Below are 18570 nucleotides of genomic sequence, written 5' to 3'. Positions count from 1 at the left end.
CCCCCTTTTTTTTTCCTCCTCCTCTGGAAATTGACCATTCTTTTCGAGCATGCTAATGAAATTAAACTATTTTCTTCATTTCCACTGGTTAAAGAGGGGCACTGTCACTGAAATGCACCCTAACATTCAGCAGAACTGTAGAATTGCACCAGTCTGAGGAATGGTAAATCTTTCATGGCCACTTTGACCTGATATGTTCACAGCACTGGTAAAGCTGTGCTTAGATACTGCAGAAACACTATTTGTCCTTACATAATTAAAATGAAATTCTGGCTACCGTGACAAGCTGAACATAAAGAATGAGAAGTGGTTTGTCTGTCCTCGTGTCCTAATGCTTGTGAGCCATAGAAACACCAGAGGGTTTGGAGGGATACAGGGATGAAAAGTTATGTTCACGTTACAAGAAACTGAAAGCTTCATCATGTCTATATTGCAGTAGGACACCAGGAGGGAAAATCAAGACTTCAGAGTGAATAGAACCCACAAACTACCCTGCTGTTTTAGGCTCAGATGGGAATATATTCTTGTTAGTTGCTATATTTTTTTACTTCAAGTAGCCTCAAGCTCCCTAAAACTCCTCCCTTCAGAAGCTGAAGTATACAACTCCACTGAATACATATCAAGGTTTTATTGTAATCTTGGGGAACAGGCTGGCTTATGAAAGGATTTCTAGTCAATAGAGTAAACAGTTTAGTACATGTGAAGACATCTGGTCTGCCTTTGCAGAATTATAACTATTAGTATTCCTATTTTAAATTGCTGTAATTTGTTTTCTTTGCCATTTCTCATTGCTCTTATTTCTTATGTTGAATGCTGTTATTAGTGTATGAAAATACATGAAATGATTGACTAGTGCATTGAGATTTTAAACTAAGCTTGGCAGTGTTTTTTGCTATGACTCTTCCTTTATATCCTCCTCATTTTCTAGTCTTTTTTCTCTGTGAATTAATATTTGCATTTTATTTCATGCCAATAGCTGCCTTGTTTCAAGAGCCAAATTCTTGTCTGTAAAACAGGGAGAGCTACTTCTCCATCATATCCCAAGCATAAAAAAAAAAGCCTTCACTCAGCATTTATTGAAATCTTTTATTGAGACATATTTCATAAATTGTGATTGCTTCCAGTACAGCAGATGACACTCCAAACAGGCAGGGCTCTACCATTTCAGTGCAGTTGCATGGAGAGCTGGTCCTGCTTGACCTTTGTGCAGCTTGCTCTGTTTTCAGTGAGGAAAAGGGCAGAGTGTAACTAAATCATTCCTTATACTTCTTACTCCAACTTTAAAATGATCCTACTCACCTGCTTTCTGTAGGAAACAAATCAGTGTTTCAGATTTAAAATAATATGCTTTCTTTTGGATTTTCTTTTGTTAAACTTATCGTAGAAGGGGATATATTTTGTGCAGCAACTGGAATGCATGGATCCTGTCTTGAAAGTAATTTGACTTAGAATCCAGTACAAAGGAAATCAGATAGCAGACTTCACTTTGAAGTTCTTTAAGTAAGGTTATTTGTGGAGTAGGATAATATCAAATATGAGAAGTTCTATTACTTCAGTTGTATTCTGAAACAGAAGGATGATTCCAGTGTTCCATCAGACGCAGTCTCTTCAAACTGGGACAAAGTTTACAAAACCATAAGCTCTCAAAAAAGAATTAGTTGACTGTATAATTAATGTAGCACCCTAAGTGCGTTTGATGCATCCTCTACAAGTATCTTTCTGAACTATGGTGAATTTAATGCACAAAGACAGATAGAAATGTGAAGGGGAGTGGAGGGGAGTTCCCCTCTGCTGCAAATATACGCCTAGTTGTGTGTCAGGTTATATGTGAGCTTTTGTGTCCGTCCCCTAATTCAGACGACCCTTCATTTGCAATGCAAAAGAAGCCTGGGAGATAAGCACGGCACTGGGAACACTGCCCAGGTGAAGTGTGTTCCTGTTGGTGAGAACAGCATGCTGGTCTGGTTTCTTCAGGTTCTGACTTCTGTCCCGTTGGCTTTGGGCTTCTGTGGAAACTTGAGTCACCCTTTACACTGATTCCTCTGCAAGTTAGTTTTTCTTTATTAAGAGCAGTTTTGTGTTCACAGCTCTGATGCTTATGAAGCCCATTGAACTGAAAGAAAATCAAAGAGGAAGAGATACTAATAAGATGCTAAATACCATTATCCCATCAAAAGGAAATAAATTATTTTCTTTCTATTTCTTACTTTTTCCTATTAAAACCCATAATGCTAGTGCAGACCTGCAAAGATGTAAGTACAGTGTTGCAGCTTAAGAGGCTTTATGACATTGCACTATAGGAATTAAAACATTTTCTGAAAGGCATAGAACTAATGAGATTTTAGATAAAACACAAATGCTTAAAGAATAAGGACAGTAGCAGTGTATTATGATTACAGAAAGGTCTCTGGCAAAATTATCGAGTCTTGTTGGTGTTCTGAAATACAGAGAGTGAAGGCAAAGTAAAAGGTTAGCTGCTCCCCAGAGGTAGGAGCATGGTAGCTCAGAGTAGCAGATAACTACCAGTGCTGTCACCAGATGAAAGAGGAATTTGAAAAATAATCTTGAAAGCTTAGAAAGTAAAGTGGCCTCAAGCAGACAGGTGGTTGCTAACCATTATTTATCAGAACTCCATTACAAAGAGGAGAGAGGGAGCGCTGTTGTTGGTGGCACTAGGCTGCAAAGACACCTGGTACAGCTCGCTTGGAACCTGATGCCTGCTGTTGGCAAGAGGTGGAGACAGTCCTCCTTTCCCACCTGTGAGAATAGAGATTTGGTCATAACTCCCCACTAGAGAAGATTTTCAGTTCTCCTTTGCCACTTGCTGAAATGGGAAAATGACCTTGGTTTTGAGGAGGAAAAGCTTAATTCCTTGTGTTGCATCTGGCCAGTAGGAGCAGACAAGGAACTGGGTCATGAACTGTATTTCTTACTTTCTGATTTACCCCAACTACAAGAGCCAGGGAAAACAAAGCTTGTTAATTCCTTCTCCCGTGGCTAAAGTGACAAATCAGCCACAAGCACAGAATCCTCAGTTACCTCAATTTGATGCAAAGCACAAGAAAGCCAATGGGGCAATCTAGCCGTATGCCCTCTGGCTATCAAAAGCACTTCAGAACCATGCTGAGCTGGTACATTTTCTACATTTCTGTAATCCTAAGTTCTCTTATCTTTCCTTAATAGGCATAACAGGCCATTTTAATTCTTCTTACAACAGAAAGCAATATGCTAATCAGTACAAAAATACTATGAAATGTGACGCTGCCTGACGGAGACATTATTATCACCTGATGCTGATTTTCTACCTGTTGCATTGTGGCCAAGCCTGGATTTGCTTAAAAACACGATACAAACAGATTCCCACAGAACTGCTGTGCCTCTTTTTGGTAATCTCTTCTGAAAAGCATTAAGAGGAAAAATATTTCCTTGCTTTGATAGATATCCCTTTATTTGATGGCAATGAAAAAACGTGTCCCGCTTACATCAGATACGGGTTTATCAACTCAGAGCAAGGTTCTGATGACAATATGGAAAAGCTCCAATGAAATGAGTGCAGTTGTTTTGCAAATTGTACAGATGTGATTCAGAGCAGACTATAGTTTCGTTTGTCCCTCAGATTGGCTGCAGGTGAGGCTTGCTTGAATAAGGAGTAATCCGATAATCAGCATTAAAATCAAAAGAATATGATGTCAAAACTTTTCAATAATCTCCTTGTTGCTAACTATGATTTCAGCTCCAAGTCTACATGAGGCATATCAGTATGTTGGCTCACCTATAGTAAACAGTATAATTTCAAACAAAACTCCTCCAATTTTCATTTTTAGCATTAAAATCAATTTGTTTTTCTCTGATGCAAAGAGTATATATCCTTTTCGGATGTAGAAGCAAATCTTTTGTTTATCCCAAACAATTCTGTTTAATGGTCTTTAACAAAATGTGCCATCCAATGCATTATGTAAATATTTAGCAAAACCATATTTTGGAGAGCCTGTGGGAAACAAGCTATCTTTAATACATGGAAAAAGTTATCACGGTTGCTGATAGTTTGTAGTCCATTTATCTGTAAGCTCGTAGGTTCAGATGTGGAATAGAGCCAGTTGTGAGTTCACAGTAAAGAACAATCAGTGCCAGTGTGATTTTGCTACGTCGTACTCCTGCAAAGTTAAAGGGACCAACTTTAACATCAGATGTTGCCGTTTGGTGTTTTGTGGTTGACATCGGGGCAATGTGTCCTTGCAGGATGGGAAAATTTTCTGCAGGAGAACAGCCTGTGACTGCGAGAACCCCAGCGCCGATCTCTTCTGCTGCCCGGAGTGTGACACCCGTGTCACCAGCCAGTGCCTCGACCAAACTGGGCACAAGCTTTACCGCAGCGGGGACAACTGGACCTACAGCTGTCAGCAGTGTCGTTGCCTGGTATGGGTAAAGCATTTTGGAGGGGAGCAAGAATAATGATTGGGATTTCCAGCAAAGCCCACTTTTATAAGGTCATCTGTTCTTTAAATGTTTTTTTTTTTTTTAAAGTTATTTCACATGTGATGGATTCGGTTGGAGGAGTTCCAGCTTTTAATTACATCAGCTGGTCTACTTGTCTTATCAAAATGAACAGTGCATTTTTAACTCAGGAGATGCTGGAAAAACGAAGTGCCAGTGCCACATGGTGAATTAAGCAAAAAATTAACTAAGAACGAAGCAAAGCAAAATTACTAGACAAGCATGGAAAATAAAGAGCGCTTCTTTTCTCGTTAGGCACTGCAGATTATTTCCCCAAAGCTTTATTTTTGCACAGATATACTAATTGCTGCAGCAATGAACTTCATTAAAATGATCAGTTTTCCATTTATAGCTGTCTGTATAACGTTGTCTTCACATATGATATTAATCAAGAGGTGTCTGAGCATCAGGAAACAAATTACATTCAAAGCTAAGTTACCATTAAGTGATAATCATCCATAATGTACAGCAGTAAGTATTCTGTTTTGTATTCTAAGATTTTTTTAATGTTTGCAAAAGAACAGCTAGAAACTGAAACATCACCAGTAGCAATGGGAAATATAAAACGTGATGTGTTTTACGGGGGTTACTGTGTTTGTAGTCAGCATTTCCTTGCCTAATTTTAATATTAGGTTAACAAACATACAGAGCTGAAAGACAATGATGCAGTAAATCAGGTTATGTGCATTATATGATGTTATCAATATCTGAAGTGCTTAGAAAGTAGCTTAATGCAAGTCCAGTTTAGTACAGACACGTGAATGCTACAGCAATGTCTGCTTTTTACAAAGCTAAATACTAACATGAAGTCACCTAGTGGAATGTACCTGCTATTGGTCCAACAATTCTTTTAGCAATTGACAGTAAAACCCGTTTCGACTGTTGCTAGTTAGGTCAGTGTTCAGTGTTTCTCGAACATACTAGCCTACAAGTATCTGCAGTGTTAATTTCCCATTTAAACAGTTACTGTGGCGTTCATGTGACCATGAGTAGAAAGAGGATATAAATATTTACTGCAGAAATTACAGTTTATGTAAAACTATTGGAAGGCGCTATTTAGTATTGCTTTTTTAAACCCCCAAGAACTCAGATTATCTTCCTGTATTCACTGTGTTTTTTAAGTCAAGAAACTAGCAAATGATACTCTGAAGCTGCACGATCAACCACACTGAGAGCTGATCCATTAAATCTATATCAATTTTGGCAAAATAACACTTTCCTCTTGAACAGAATAGAGATCTAGCTAAAAAATGGCAATAAATTCAATGAGCTTTCCTTCATTTTTGTGCAGGAAGGAGAGGTGGATTGTTGGCCTCTTTTGTGTCCAAATCTAAACTGTGAGTACACAGCCATTTCAGAAGGCGAGTGCTGTCCTCACTGCGTCAGTGACCCCTGTCTGGCTGACAACATCACCTATGACATCAGGAAAACCTGTCTAGATGGCTATGGAATCACGAGACTTAGTGGTGCTGTATGGACAATGGTGGGATCTCCTTGTACAACCTGCAAATGCAAGGTACGATGAGCAAGATGAAGTGGTAATCAAGATAGGGTCACTTTCTGTCCTTGGATGCACTCGTTCTGGTTGGAGGGAAGTAAGTAAGACCTCAGGGCAGGAAAACTGACCCACCAAAAGGCTGTGCCTTTTGTGGTCTGCAGGGTGGAAGCAGAACAATATGTGCTTGTTTTCTTGGAAATGTTGAGCACAGATCAGTAATATCCTAGTGCAATTTTCAGGCATTTTGTTGGAGAGCCCTTTAGGCATTCTTAGTATGAGTCCAGGCCAATATTTTAATAATTGATTAATGTGAATGTTCAGGAAAATGTGTTTTTTCACAGAGCTGGCAAGCAGAGACAAACTGATAAAAGTTTCACCAGCATGCATGAAAGTAGAAACTCATTGCAGCTCAGGCATCAACACAGACTAGAAGGAGCAGTTGTTGAGAGCAGCCCTGTAGAGAAGGACGTGGGGGTCCTGATGGATAAAAAAAACTGAACATGAGCCAGCAGTGTGCTCTTGCAGCTCAGAAAGCAAATGGCATCCTGGGCTCCATCAGATGAGAGTTACAGGGAGATGATTTTCCCTCTCTACTCTGCTCTTATGAGGCCCCATCTGCAGTACTGTGTCCAGGTCTGGAGCCCCCAGTACAAGAAAGACAGAGAGCTGTTGGAGAGGGTCCAGAGGAGTCATAGAGATCATCAGGGGACTGGAGCACCTTTCCTATGAAGACAGGCTGAGGGAGCTGGGCTTGTTCAGCCTGGAGAAGAGAAGGCTGTAGGGTGACCTCATTGCAGCCTTTCAGTACCTAAAGGGAGCCTACAAACAGGAGGGGAATCAACCCTTTGAAAGGGTAGATAACAGCAGGACAAGAGGAAATGGTTTGAAGTTGAAGGAGGGAAGATTTAGGTTGGATGTCAGGGGGAAGTTCTTTACTATGAGAGTGGTGAGGTGATGGAACAGCTGCTCAGAGAGGCTGTGGATGCCCCATCCCTGGAGGTGTTCAAGGCCAGGTCGGATGGGGCCCTGGGCAGCCTGGGCTGGTATTAAACATGGAGGTTAGTGGCCCTGCATGTGGTAGGGGAGTTGGAGATTCATGATCCTTGAGGTCCCTCCCAACTTGGGCCATTTTATGATTCTGTGATTCTGTGTGCTCTCATAACAAAAGTTATTATTCTTGATCTTATAAATTTTGTATGGCTTTCTCAACAGTGAGCCAGTGCCAAGAACAGGGGGACACGGGCATGCCTGCTTTGTTTGCTCCTCTGTAAGCAGGTCAAAGGAGTGGGCAATTAGTCCACCAGTGTGGGAAGGACTCACTCTGGATTTGACTACTTTGTAGGGAATACTTACATAAGGAACACTGCCAGCAGTTTTCCAGAGAAATGACCAAGGCAATTGTCTCTGTACTAGGTAGATGATGTAGAGATCCAGGAGGAGCTCTAAAATGGCAAGCTCAGCCCTGCCAATGTGCCTAATTTGGGGCTGCACAAATATAGGATTGTCCAGGACTCTGTAAAAATTATTTTCCAGTGTTTTCTGGGAGTTGGGTACTTTTACCCCAATTCTCCTATCAGAATGCTGCATTTCCCCATTTATTGAGTTTAGAAGATTAGGAGCTATTTGAAGTTGTAATCTTTCTTGCATCTGTTCTGGTCCACTAGGTTCTTGCCTGCTCCTGCCCTTTGCTACACCTCACTGCCTTTCACACAAACAGCTGTTCTAAAGGCTGTAATATAAGCAGAAATAGCAAAATAGTTCAGAAAAATAAAAAGGTGAAGATAGCTAACTTCACCAAAAAAAAAAAAAGTATCTGAAGGTACTTGTCACAAAAGCCTGTTGCTGTGGATTTATGGCTTTAGTAGATACATTCTGCTTACAGACTAGGACTAATGAAAAACAGATAACAGAATCATAGGTTGAGTTGGAAGGGGCCTCAAAGACCACTTAGTTCCACACCTTCCACTGCAGGCAGGGTTACCAAGCACGAAGTCAGGCACTAGATCAGGTTGACCAGGACTGCATTCAGTCTGGCTTCCACTGCATTTTTCAGACTCCACAGAAGTTAAGCCTTGAATTCTGTGCTTTGTATCTCTTGTAGTGAAAACTGATCTCTTGCTTCTTGATAAAAATTACTGAACAGAATTATGAAGATGTGTTTTGTGTTGTGTAAAATTTTCTTATGTTCACTGAGCAAACTAAATTGTTGCTCAGGGTTTTAAATTATAGAAGTCAGCTTTTCTACCATTCTTCAGAGTTTTCCCAATTGGTTTGTGGTGGATCAAAATAAATAGATAAATAAACATAATGCTCATTTGGAGGTTTTGTGGTTTCTGTAGTTTTTAGTACATGTGATAGTTTTGTAAATGACTGAATGTGCAGAAAGTTATTTAGCCATGGAGTAAAGCTCAAAAGCTACATGGTGTTTTTCTTCGTACATATCCACCCTGAACCAAGAATCTGAATGATTTTCTTATTTCAGAAGAACAGAGAGCTTCTCTGTATGGGTAGGATCCAAACTCCTGCCATCGACTTTAGTGCATGGGAGAAAATGAATCAAGTCATCTTTGTTGTCACTGTTGTGTGCTATATTCTGTTATGGAGGCCAGAATCTTTCACAACCAGGTTTCCAATTCACATGTAGTTCAGGTCAGTTCTGGTAAATAGTCAGTACAGGGAGAAAAAGCAGAGATCATCTAATTGCTATTTAGAACAGCAGCCTCCTCAAAAAGGCACCACAGTTGGGACCCATGGGGGCACCTGAGGATGATGGCTTAACCAGGTATTTTTTGCATGTAGTAGATGGATCTGCCCCTGCCAGCTAGTATCCCCTGTGCTTTTTGTAAGTTGTTCTGCAGCGGTGATTGACACCCACTTGTTTGTCTGTGCAGAATGGGAATGTCTGCTGCTCGGTGGATTTAGAGTGTCTCAACAATAACTGACGTCCTCAGACTGGACTGTGCTGGGGGAGGAAAACTGATGAAGTTAACATCTGAAATGAAGCCGTATGCGTTGGTGTTTTGTACAACAGACAATTACCAAAGTCTCCGCAAGAGGAAGATGTTTGGGAGTTGCCTTTGGGACCTATCACTATGCTCATCCTTGCTAGCCTTGTCTGGGTGACTTACAGTACAGCGCATATAAGTCAATGGTTGTTACAAGTTTTCAGTGTTGTAAATTACACACTTTTCCTGTCAAGACATTTGCAAACACGTTTAAATTATTTCATGGGTATACTAATGCTGTATTTTTGTTTTAATTTGTGTATTGACAACATGATAGAATTCAGCTCTTCTTACTTTGGATCTAAATGTTACAAACGAGACAGCCTGTTGTGGTTTTTGTCCCATGATATCACATACTTAGTTCCAAGGTCCCTGTCGGATGTATTTATGAAAATATGTATGTATGTACAGTCAGATTGCATAGTACTTATATTTCACAGCTGTCCAACATTTTAAAACATTGAAAGGTATATTTGATTGGGTAGAATGGAAGTAATCAAGCTGAGTCTGTCTTACTAAATGCCATGGCAAAAAGCACTTTCTTTTCCAAGCGTGTGGAGCAGCAGCAAGATTCCCATAGTGAGCAATGCTACGAAAACATCACACCGCCATTTCAACACATATTCAGAAGAGTCAGTAGTCCTTATCCGTGTTCTGCTTTGCAAGAGAAACTGCAAATGCTGAAAAAGGGTATAATCCCTCTCAATATTGCAGTGAGAAAATGGTTGGCCTTAAGATGATACAGTTTGAAAGGACTGGGTTAGATTTTGCTGTCGATTGTAACGTCGTCGATTAGTTCAGATTTTTTTCTTTTTTGTATTTGCAGTGGTAACGACGTCCACCCTTCTCAGTAACTGCTACCGTAATGGCAAAGTGCAGAAGCTGCTGTGCCAGTGACATGCGGGACAGCAGACCTTAACTGTTGGTAACTTTCATTACCCAGTTAATGGCTCAGTAACAGGTTTTCTCTTTTCGTATTTTACAACATAGAAAAAGTTTTAAATTTACCATGCACACAGTGTCTTTTAGTACATAAGTTTAGATAGAAATACAAATGGAAACTCTTAGCCCTGTACTGAGGTTAGAGTTTAGTTTCTCTTCTGTTTATGCCTACTTTTTTCCTGAGGCTAGAAAGTTTGTGACACTAGAGCAAGAATATATTTCTATGACGATGACATCTTCAGCTTAAATGTCACGTTTTTAATGTACCGTTGTGTTTTGTTCTGCTCATTTGTGCAGTGGTTTTTGTTTGTTTTTCTTTTTATTCAATTAACTGAACAACGAGTATGTGGAAAGGAGTGCAGGAATAAGTACAGTGACTACTATCTGGACAGTCAACATCTGTGAGGCTTTCATAGCTTCATGCAGAAAACGTGACACTGCTAGAAGAAGAATGAAGTGTGGCTATGAAATGAAAAAAGTGTCTTAAATGAAGTACTGTCGTGTTTCTTACAAGGGAAAAAGTGGCAAAACAATATAAAAAAATGATGTGATGATTCAGACAATTTTCTTTCCTTTTTTTTTTTCCAAACGTTATTTGTTTTATCTAACAGGTTTGTGTGGTAAATTTATTTTCTTTAAATGCCCCGTCATTTCCAGCTATTGATGTATTGACTATATTTGCATTGCCATAATGATTGTATAATAAGGGAAATGGTTGTGTTTTGTATGATACTCCGAGGATGTCTGTAAATCATGCCAGCTCATTTTGTATATCACATTGTAAAACCCAACGGTAATTCAGTTGGATGAGACATCCAGTGGGCTGAGATATAAAGGGGAATGATTTAAGAACTCGTGGGCATCTAAATAAACTCCTATGTACAGATTGCTTTCTTTTATTAGTGGGATTTTAACCTGCTAATTGCTGTCCTTTCCAGGCTTGAACTTGTGATGTTGCTAAAACGAGGAGTGTTTGCCTGGAGAATTAGTATCAGGACTGCAAGAAATTCTTCATTTATACCTACTCAGACAAAATCCTATATTCCAGTCTGTCACGTAAACCAATTTGTGAAGCTCTGTGAATGGGATTAATGACAGCACAAGGTTTCAAAATCGTTCTTTTCCCATTTAACTCACAGTAGTGAAGCCCTTTCCCAGGATGCTCTCTGAAAGCTCCTGACCTTGTTAAGAGTGTATTCAACAGGCACACAGAACTTCATATTTTGCCTTTCACATACGGATTTCCTTCCTGAACCCAATGCAGATTAATTCAACAAAACTCTTTCAGAGCATTTTATACTGCATTATGTGTCATTATCTCCAAAGTTACACAGCTTGAATTGTTTACATAAAGTCAAAATATTGGCACAGACCTGTTTACGTTGCATTTTAAGCAGTTACTCCATGATGAACTTTTCCATATGAAGCAGTGTGATCACTAAACACATCACATTTCCTATCAGAAGCTACATCCTCAGCTCAGAGATCGGATTGAGGCACAAAATGTAATTCACTGTGATCGTCTGTGACTGAGGTAAGAACTTCCAAAACCTCTTTCATTTGAAGGGCCTTGTGGGCACTGAAGTAAAACTGCTGCAAAATAATGATTATTTTTATATCTCCTTTATTACAAGGAGAGATACAATTACAGGAAACATGACTTCTGAAAATCTCTTTGTGAAAGAAAAGAAGAGCAGTAATTTTAACGTGAGGAGGATTGTCGACATGCTTTTGTGAAAGGCAGCTTCCTGCTAGTTACGGGGCTTAGACCAAACTGACACTATTGGTAAGTGGAATTTTGTGTCTGTTTCTGCTTAATATCTTGTAGAGGAATATTTCCTCTGCTTGCAACTAAGTGAGAAACAGATAATTCCAGATATTTTTGCTTTCTTTTGGAAAAAATCTCAGCCTGTGTATTAGACCTGTGATATATGATGCCATGCACCACTTGTGAGGGAGGAGGCTGCTCAGTTCTGCTCTTCATGTACTTTCAAACTCATCTGCAGATACGAAGCAAGTACATCTTTGTGTTCAGTTCTGGCAACTCCTGGAGTCATACACCCAGTGAGCCACAAAACCACTCAGACCAAAGAATATCTGAGCTATTGCCCACAAATACTCATACCTGAAATGTGTGGGTGATTTGTCAATATATCTTTACTGCTTCAGAAACCTAAACAGCAATTATCTTTCTGTAATCCATCTTCTCCTAAGAGCTAGCACTAGTTTTCAAGTATAATTGTGTACAGCAGTTAATTAATAGCATCTTTCCAATCAGATTATAATGGCAAACAAAACATTGTTTGGTTTGTTTTTGTTTTGATGATAATGTTTTACAAAGCGAAAGGTAAAATGTCAGGAGTGATTACACAAATGGTGGAATAGACTGTAATAGAGTTAATTCATACCTCCTACTAACAATATGGGAACGTCTCTCTTCTAAAGGTACTTACATAATTGTCATTAGTGAAAGCATTTTAGAAGGGTCCCATGATACAGTTTGATGGAAAATTTTAAGTGAATGTTGTGATAAGACAGAACTGTTTGAGGGACATACTCTGCCATCAGAAATATATACCTGCCAACAAGCTCCTCTTAAGGTAAATCTGTCTGAGCGTCAGACAGACATAAAGTGGTACAAGGGAGATAAAAATCAGGCTCTGATCTTTCTGCACCAAAATACCTCTTCCAGAACCATGAAGATGTGGGCCATAGTCAGTGGGCATGGAGGGGTGGGCATTATAATATAATATATACTATAGTATATATTAGTGTATACATATATACATAGTATATAGTATATACTATAGTATATATTATATTATAGCACCTACCCCCACCATGCCCACCTGACTATTATATACTATTTTATATATATATATATATATATATATATATATATATATATAGTGTATATAGCATAATGCAATATAATTAGAAGTGGACCTAATAAATCAAATAAAACGAGAATGTCCAAAAACTGAAGGCCTCTGTTGCTGAGGCAAGACCTGTGGTTGGGTCAAGCAGCAAGGAAAAGAGCTCACATGCTGCTGAGACCAAAAAGAGGGGAGGGGAAATGACCTACCAAGGTCTTTTATCTGTTCCCCATGAGGGGAAGTAGTAACAGTCAACAGTAACAGCAAACAGTCCTCTGGGGAACATTAGTAGTTCTTCTATTCCGGGACAGGTTCCCAGACCTGGAGCATTAACTCCTTAACTCCCAGTGCATTACATGATGTTATGATGTGGAATACTGATAACCAAAAATTATAAATCCATGACACTGTTTCAGCTGGTATTCCATTGCAGGGAGATGTTAGTGAAGCACTGGTGTACCTTGTAATCTGCAAAAGTTACTTGCAGGTGGTGGTAATACTATTCATTGTTACTGGCTGCCAATGAACAGTCCCACAAAATAAGATTTATGTATGCCTAAGAGGGTTGTGCCCCATTAAGATGACAGAAAGGATCAGATTCAGGCTTCTAAGTGAAACAGTCACTAGGAGGTTCACAGCACGAAGAAAGAAAATGTGGCCTTCCCCAGCCAAAAAAGAAAAAAAAAGAGGCTCCCAGCCCAGGTCATTTAAATTATTTAGTGTTACTCTAGCTGCAGGGTGCAAGGGTGTACTGACTTCTCATGAGTGGATTTCTGGCTGGTGGCCAAGCCCTTGTTTTGGCAGTAGCTCGCACTTGAATTATTTTTCTTCCTAAATTTGAGATTGTTGGAATGGAGTGGGTTTGAGTGGTGTTTGGAAGCAAGCCTTAGAATGTTTCCTGTGCTACTGCAACATGTGAAGCAATTCAGGCTTCTTTCTTACACGTGCTCCAGTCCTGGCTGGGGGAAACCACCTTGGGAGAAGGCACAGAGTGACCTCACCGGCTCACCTGTGTTTGTGTGGCACTGCTACAGCCAGCACTTTGATAGCATTGTGATTTTATTGTGATGTGCATGTGCCGTGTAGGGTCACAGGTGACGCAAAGTCTCTGCTGGGGGCTTTTGGTTGCCATTCTCTGTTCTGTAGTGCCTTTCAAATGATGAGTCATGTCATCCACTGTAACATAATTACCTGTGCCAGAGCTCTTCATTATCAAATGCTTTTGTGGTTCTATGTGTTTGCACACTGAGTGGACACTTCAGTGCAGAGAGACGTACAGGTTCTGCAGCTGACCACAGTATCACCCAAATACAGAGCAGAGATCAGGAGTTTATCACCACCAAACAGAGTTGAAAAAATCCTGCTTTCTAATAATGCAGTTGATTGATTGTTGGCTGATGCACTATAGGTCTACTTTTTCTGTCACAAGATATGCAAATGTGTTTGATTTAATCCGTTGCTTCTCAGTACTAATTTTAACAGGCTCCCTTTCAGTGTTAAATATGCAGATTTGTTTTCAGGCCTGAATATTATATAAAATGCTTTACCACCACTGTGCCTTGAGACTCAGAGCAGGCATGCCTTAACACAACATCTATGGTAATACAGTCATAGAACCACGGAGGTGTGTTAATATAAGCAGTAACTTTAAACTCTTCCCCATCAAGTTAAGGGTTAAGGACACCTAAGCAAGTAGATTACAAGTACATGTGCAGCTGTGGCGTAGGTGGTTTTCTGCCTGACCACAGCTTTGGTCACTCATTAAGCTAATGAAGTTCCATCTTTAGTTGCACACATTTGTTCTGTGAATTTTCAGGGTAGGAGGCAGCTTGGAAAACGAGGTAAGTACTGCTCAATTTTTATTTTTATTTTCTAAATAGGAAATATTGTCAATTCTACTAAAAAAGAAAACAAACGAAAGCGACTTCTCTACCCTTCATTCTCCACTCTCTTGACCACTCATCTCTCAGACCTCTCTACTGCCACAGTCTTTCAACCTGACCAACAAGACTGTGTTGGTGATAGTGAATACTTAGCAGAGTAAAATTTGCTTTCATGCTTATAGGAAAGGGAAATTTGGAGCCGTAAGTGATTTATCATTTTTTTTTTCATTCCAAGGTTTTTTTTCATTCATCCATTTTTTTCATTCACTTTTTCTAGTACTAATCACATAAAGCTAGAATTAGCGTGTAGTCTGGACCTCAGTCTTAGAAAATACTGATAGTATTAATGGAACCGTGACTGAATCAGTTACCTAACTTGTAGCAGAAGTTTTTTCATTTGTTTTATGAACTCTCATTTAAATTTTTACCCTCTTTGGCACCAAAGGATCTGTATCTCTACCATTTGAAAGAATGACCTCAGGCTGCCCCTGATCAGTCTGTTCAGTGTCCTTTCTGCTTAGAGCCTCAGCAGTCTCTGAAAGTGCACGATTCTCAAGCCAACAAAAATTCAGGCATCACTGGAAAGTATTTAGGGACATGTAGGATGATTTAAATCACAAGTATTGGCTGCCCTCCTATGTGCCTGCAAAGTTCAGAGGCGTTAAGATGAAGGTTTTTGTTGTCTAAGTATTGCTCAGTGAGAAAGTTCAAAGCAATCTGTCTTCCTGAGTTTTAAAGCATTACAGAAATGCAAGCTATATGGGATTACAGTATACACACATTATATTTTCTACAGTCAAGAAAAGAGAAATTATCCCTGATGACCTTTTCACCTCTGTTTAGCCACTGCATTCGCTATCAGTATATGTGAAATTGACAAATGATATGGCAGTCCCTGAAAATTGTCTCTTATATCTGTGACAAAGAAAACTTGTCTAGTGTAAGTAATACTATTTCAAATGAATTAGAAGTATGCTATCTCTTTCTGGCAAGTTCATCCACTTCGGGAGTAGCAATGAGAAATGTCAGTCTCCTATGTTCAATAATTATGCCATAGATGTACTAAAATTAGAGATACGCTTTAGAAAAGTATGGGATTTGAAAATACGCTTTTTTTTTTCTTTTTTTTTTTTTTTCTTTTCCCCAAGTGGTCCAGGGGGTTCAATGCTGAAATTGTATCGTTACTCTTGCAAAGTCTCCAGTCTGCCCTGGTCTAGAAGACACCCGAAGGAAGGAGGGCCGCATAACTAAAATATCTGCAGTGAGAGGATAGGCTGGGAAAATATGCAGGAAAACTTGTCTTGCATGTCTGCAGTGTAGGCTGCAGGGAGCTCTGGGCTTCATGAGGAGGTTTCAGGTTGGATCTTCAGAACAACTTAGAGTGGTGAGGTACCTGGCATAGACTGCCAGGGAGGTGGTGGAGTCACCGTCCCTGGAAGTGTTAAAGAAATGTGGAGATGTGACACTGAGGTACATGGTCAGTGGAATGGGTGGGTTTGGTTGGACTTGGGGATCTTAGACATTTTTTGACCTAACAATTCTAAGGCCTTGGAGAGGGTTGGAGCAGGAGCCTGGCTGCCCTGTGAGGAAGGCAGTGCTTGGGCAGCTCCAGGCCTCGGTCCATCAGTGCTCTGTGGCAGCCCAAACTGAATGCGTGTCTGAGCCCTCATAAAAATAATGGGCTACAGATACCTACCTTTCATTACGGGAGTTTAAGAACTATGGAGAGGCAGCTGAAGCTGGAGAAAGGTCTGTGTTTAGAAAAGAGTCAAACATGGTGTTTGTGCTGACCTGCTTTCAGAGTTTTTGCTCTGAATTTGTGTTTAAAAGAGACCAACTCTTGTGTTTAAGTAGGAGCAGAAATCTGTGAGGGAAGCCAAACACAAAAGTATATATCTTTAGCAATTTTAGGTCATAATAGGAGCATAATGCATAACCATATAACCATAATGCAGCAGCAAGGTCAAATTCAGAGCACTGGCTTTAATACAGAAGAACGAGTCTAGCACCATGCCAGCAAGTTCTAGGGTGGTTGAACTGTGCACCATGGCATATCATAAATGTGCATACAGAAACATTTTCCTCTCAGAAAATATGTGCTATTCAAAAAGTATCTTTCAACAAATGCAGTCAAAGTGAAATAAACCAATTGGCAAAACACTAAGTTTTTCTTTTCTTTTTTTTTTTTTAAAGCTAAAAATATGTGATTGGACCTTCTGTAATTATCAGGTCTTAATTTGAAAGAGGTAAATGATTTGTGACAGCTTAAAAATAGCGTTAGGAGCTTGAGTAATGAAACTCTTCAGATAGTTCAGAGGAAGAGAAAAGAACTGCAGAGTAACATAGCAAAAAAATAAAAATAAATAAAATCTTGGTTAATGGAATTTCCTCTGTACTTGGAGTAATGCTCAGCAACAGAGGCAAAAGAAATCATTATACCAACGCTTGCAAATGGAGAGACCAAATGGAAAATAAAGCATTATGTCAAAGAGAGCAGTAACTCCAGAATGAGATTTCTGCATTTTTTATGACCTGAGAATACTGCCGATAGCAAAAAATAACTGGTTTATTAAGCTCAGGCTATTGCCAGATGCAAAGAAGAGGCAACAGTTCACAAACTGGAAAGCCATTATCAAATATGTAATGGAACATCACTGAATATTTTAGGTTACAAGCGTTCTTTTGGCTTGTTGAATGAGAGGAAAGTGGAGCTGAAGTCAAGCAAATCCAACTAATATTCCTTAGTGTTGGATACCTGGGCACTGAGCAGCTGAAATTAGAAGACGAGTGTGCAAGAGGAACACACGGGCTAAAGAACCAGGTGATACCAACACAGGCAATGATGCTTTTAGTGAAGACAAATGAATTCAGGAAGCTAGTGGCACTAAGTATACAAGTGATTTATAGGAAAAACTCCTCAGCGATGCAAACACGAAAAGTAGTCCAAAGGAGACAGTGCCCTAACAGATAGGTGCCCTTTGTGTTGCCTCACCGTGTGGTGGGAGCAGGGGACTGGGGTGAGCTGTTGTTGTGTGTTAATGTAGATGTGTGGACAGGAGTTTGTTATAGAAGGCCCATGCAGCTGGCAGCATGGCTGGGGTTGGGAAGGTGGAGAGTTGGAGCAGATGACCTTTCATTGTCTCTTCTGACTCAGAGGATTCTATAATAAATATTTTCTGATTAGAGTGAACCTCCACAAGGAGTGGCAAGTTACTTCTTCCCACAAAATTTCTTTCTAGACCAACCATTTCATTTAATTAAGTGGTAGGGCAGTTAGAAACCTTTTGATGCAGCATTTTTTTTTACTTTATTAAATAATTGTTTGATTGTATGGCAGTGATGACTCTGTTGCAACAGAGCCTGCTTTGGAGGGATAGAAGCAGGTGGCTTACAAAGGTACTGAATAAGAACTGATTGATTTGCTATCCTCTAACAACATCAATGTTGAGTGATAATGTACTGTACTGCTTCTTACAAAGTAAATTTTAATGACTCGCTTTCTTGCAAATTGGCTGCTGACAGGAGAAGTAGAATACATGGCTGTCTCAGGTCTCGAAGCAGTGAATAAATTGCACTGAGAAGACATGGGGGAAGAAATGCACAATACTTGCTGATATTTATAACTTCTGCCTCTGTCAAGAGACTCCAAATTGTAGTTCATGGTTCTGCTAGAACCAGATGTAGTCACGACCCTGTTGTTGGTTTTTTTTTTTTTCCTACTTGCTTTCTATATATACAGTTAAAGTTAGTTTAGAAAAAATATTAAGTATGTTCTATTTTAGTGGAACTTGAGAGGACAGTCATGGAGTTTTTAGCAGCTGTGAGCACACAGAATCACAGAATCACAGAATTGTAGGGGTTGGAAGGGACCT

At 39.7% G+C, this 18570-nt stretch overlaps 1 protein-coding gene across 3 annotated transcripts in view; it reads left to right on the top strand.

Moving 5' to 3' along the window:
* NELL1 (neural EGFL like 1) overlaps positions 1-11311 on the top strand; it is a 273232-nt gene extending 261921 nt beyond the window's left edge. For all 3 annotated transcript variants that reach the window (XM_031553393.1, XM_010710718.3, XM_031553394.1), the window contains 3 exons: positions 4240-4416; positions 5786-6010; positions 8884-11311. In XM_031553393.1, the coding sequence (XP_031409253.1) occupies positions 4240-4416; positions 5786-6010; positions 8884-8934 (453 nt within the window). In that variant the 3' untranslated portion in view covers positions 8935-11311. The remainder of the gene's footprint in view (positions 1-4239; positions 4417-5785; positions 6011-8883) is intronic.
* Positions 11312-18570: the final 7259 nt, after the last annotated feature.

This window comes from Meleagris gallopavo, chromosome 5 (genome assembly GCF_000146605.3).
Source record: "Meleagris gallopavo isolate NT-WF06-2002-E0010 breed Aviagen turkey brand Nicholas breeding stock chromosome 5, Turkey_5.1, whole genome shotgun sequence".
Lineage (NCBI taxonomy): Eukaryota > Metazoa > Chordata > Aves > Galliformes > Phasianidae > Meleagris > Meleagris gallopavo.
The sequence above is the reverse complement of the archived record's forward strand: the minus strand, read 5'-3'. Positions and strand labels throughout refer to the sequence as shown.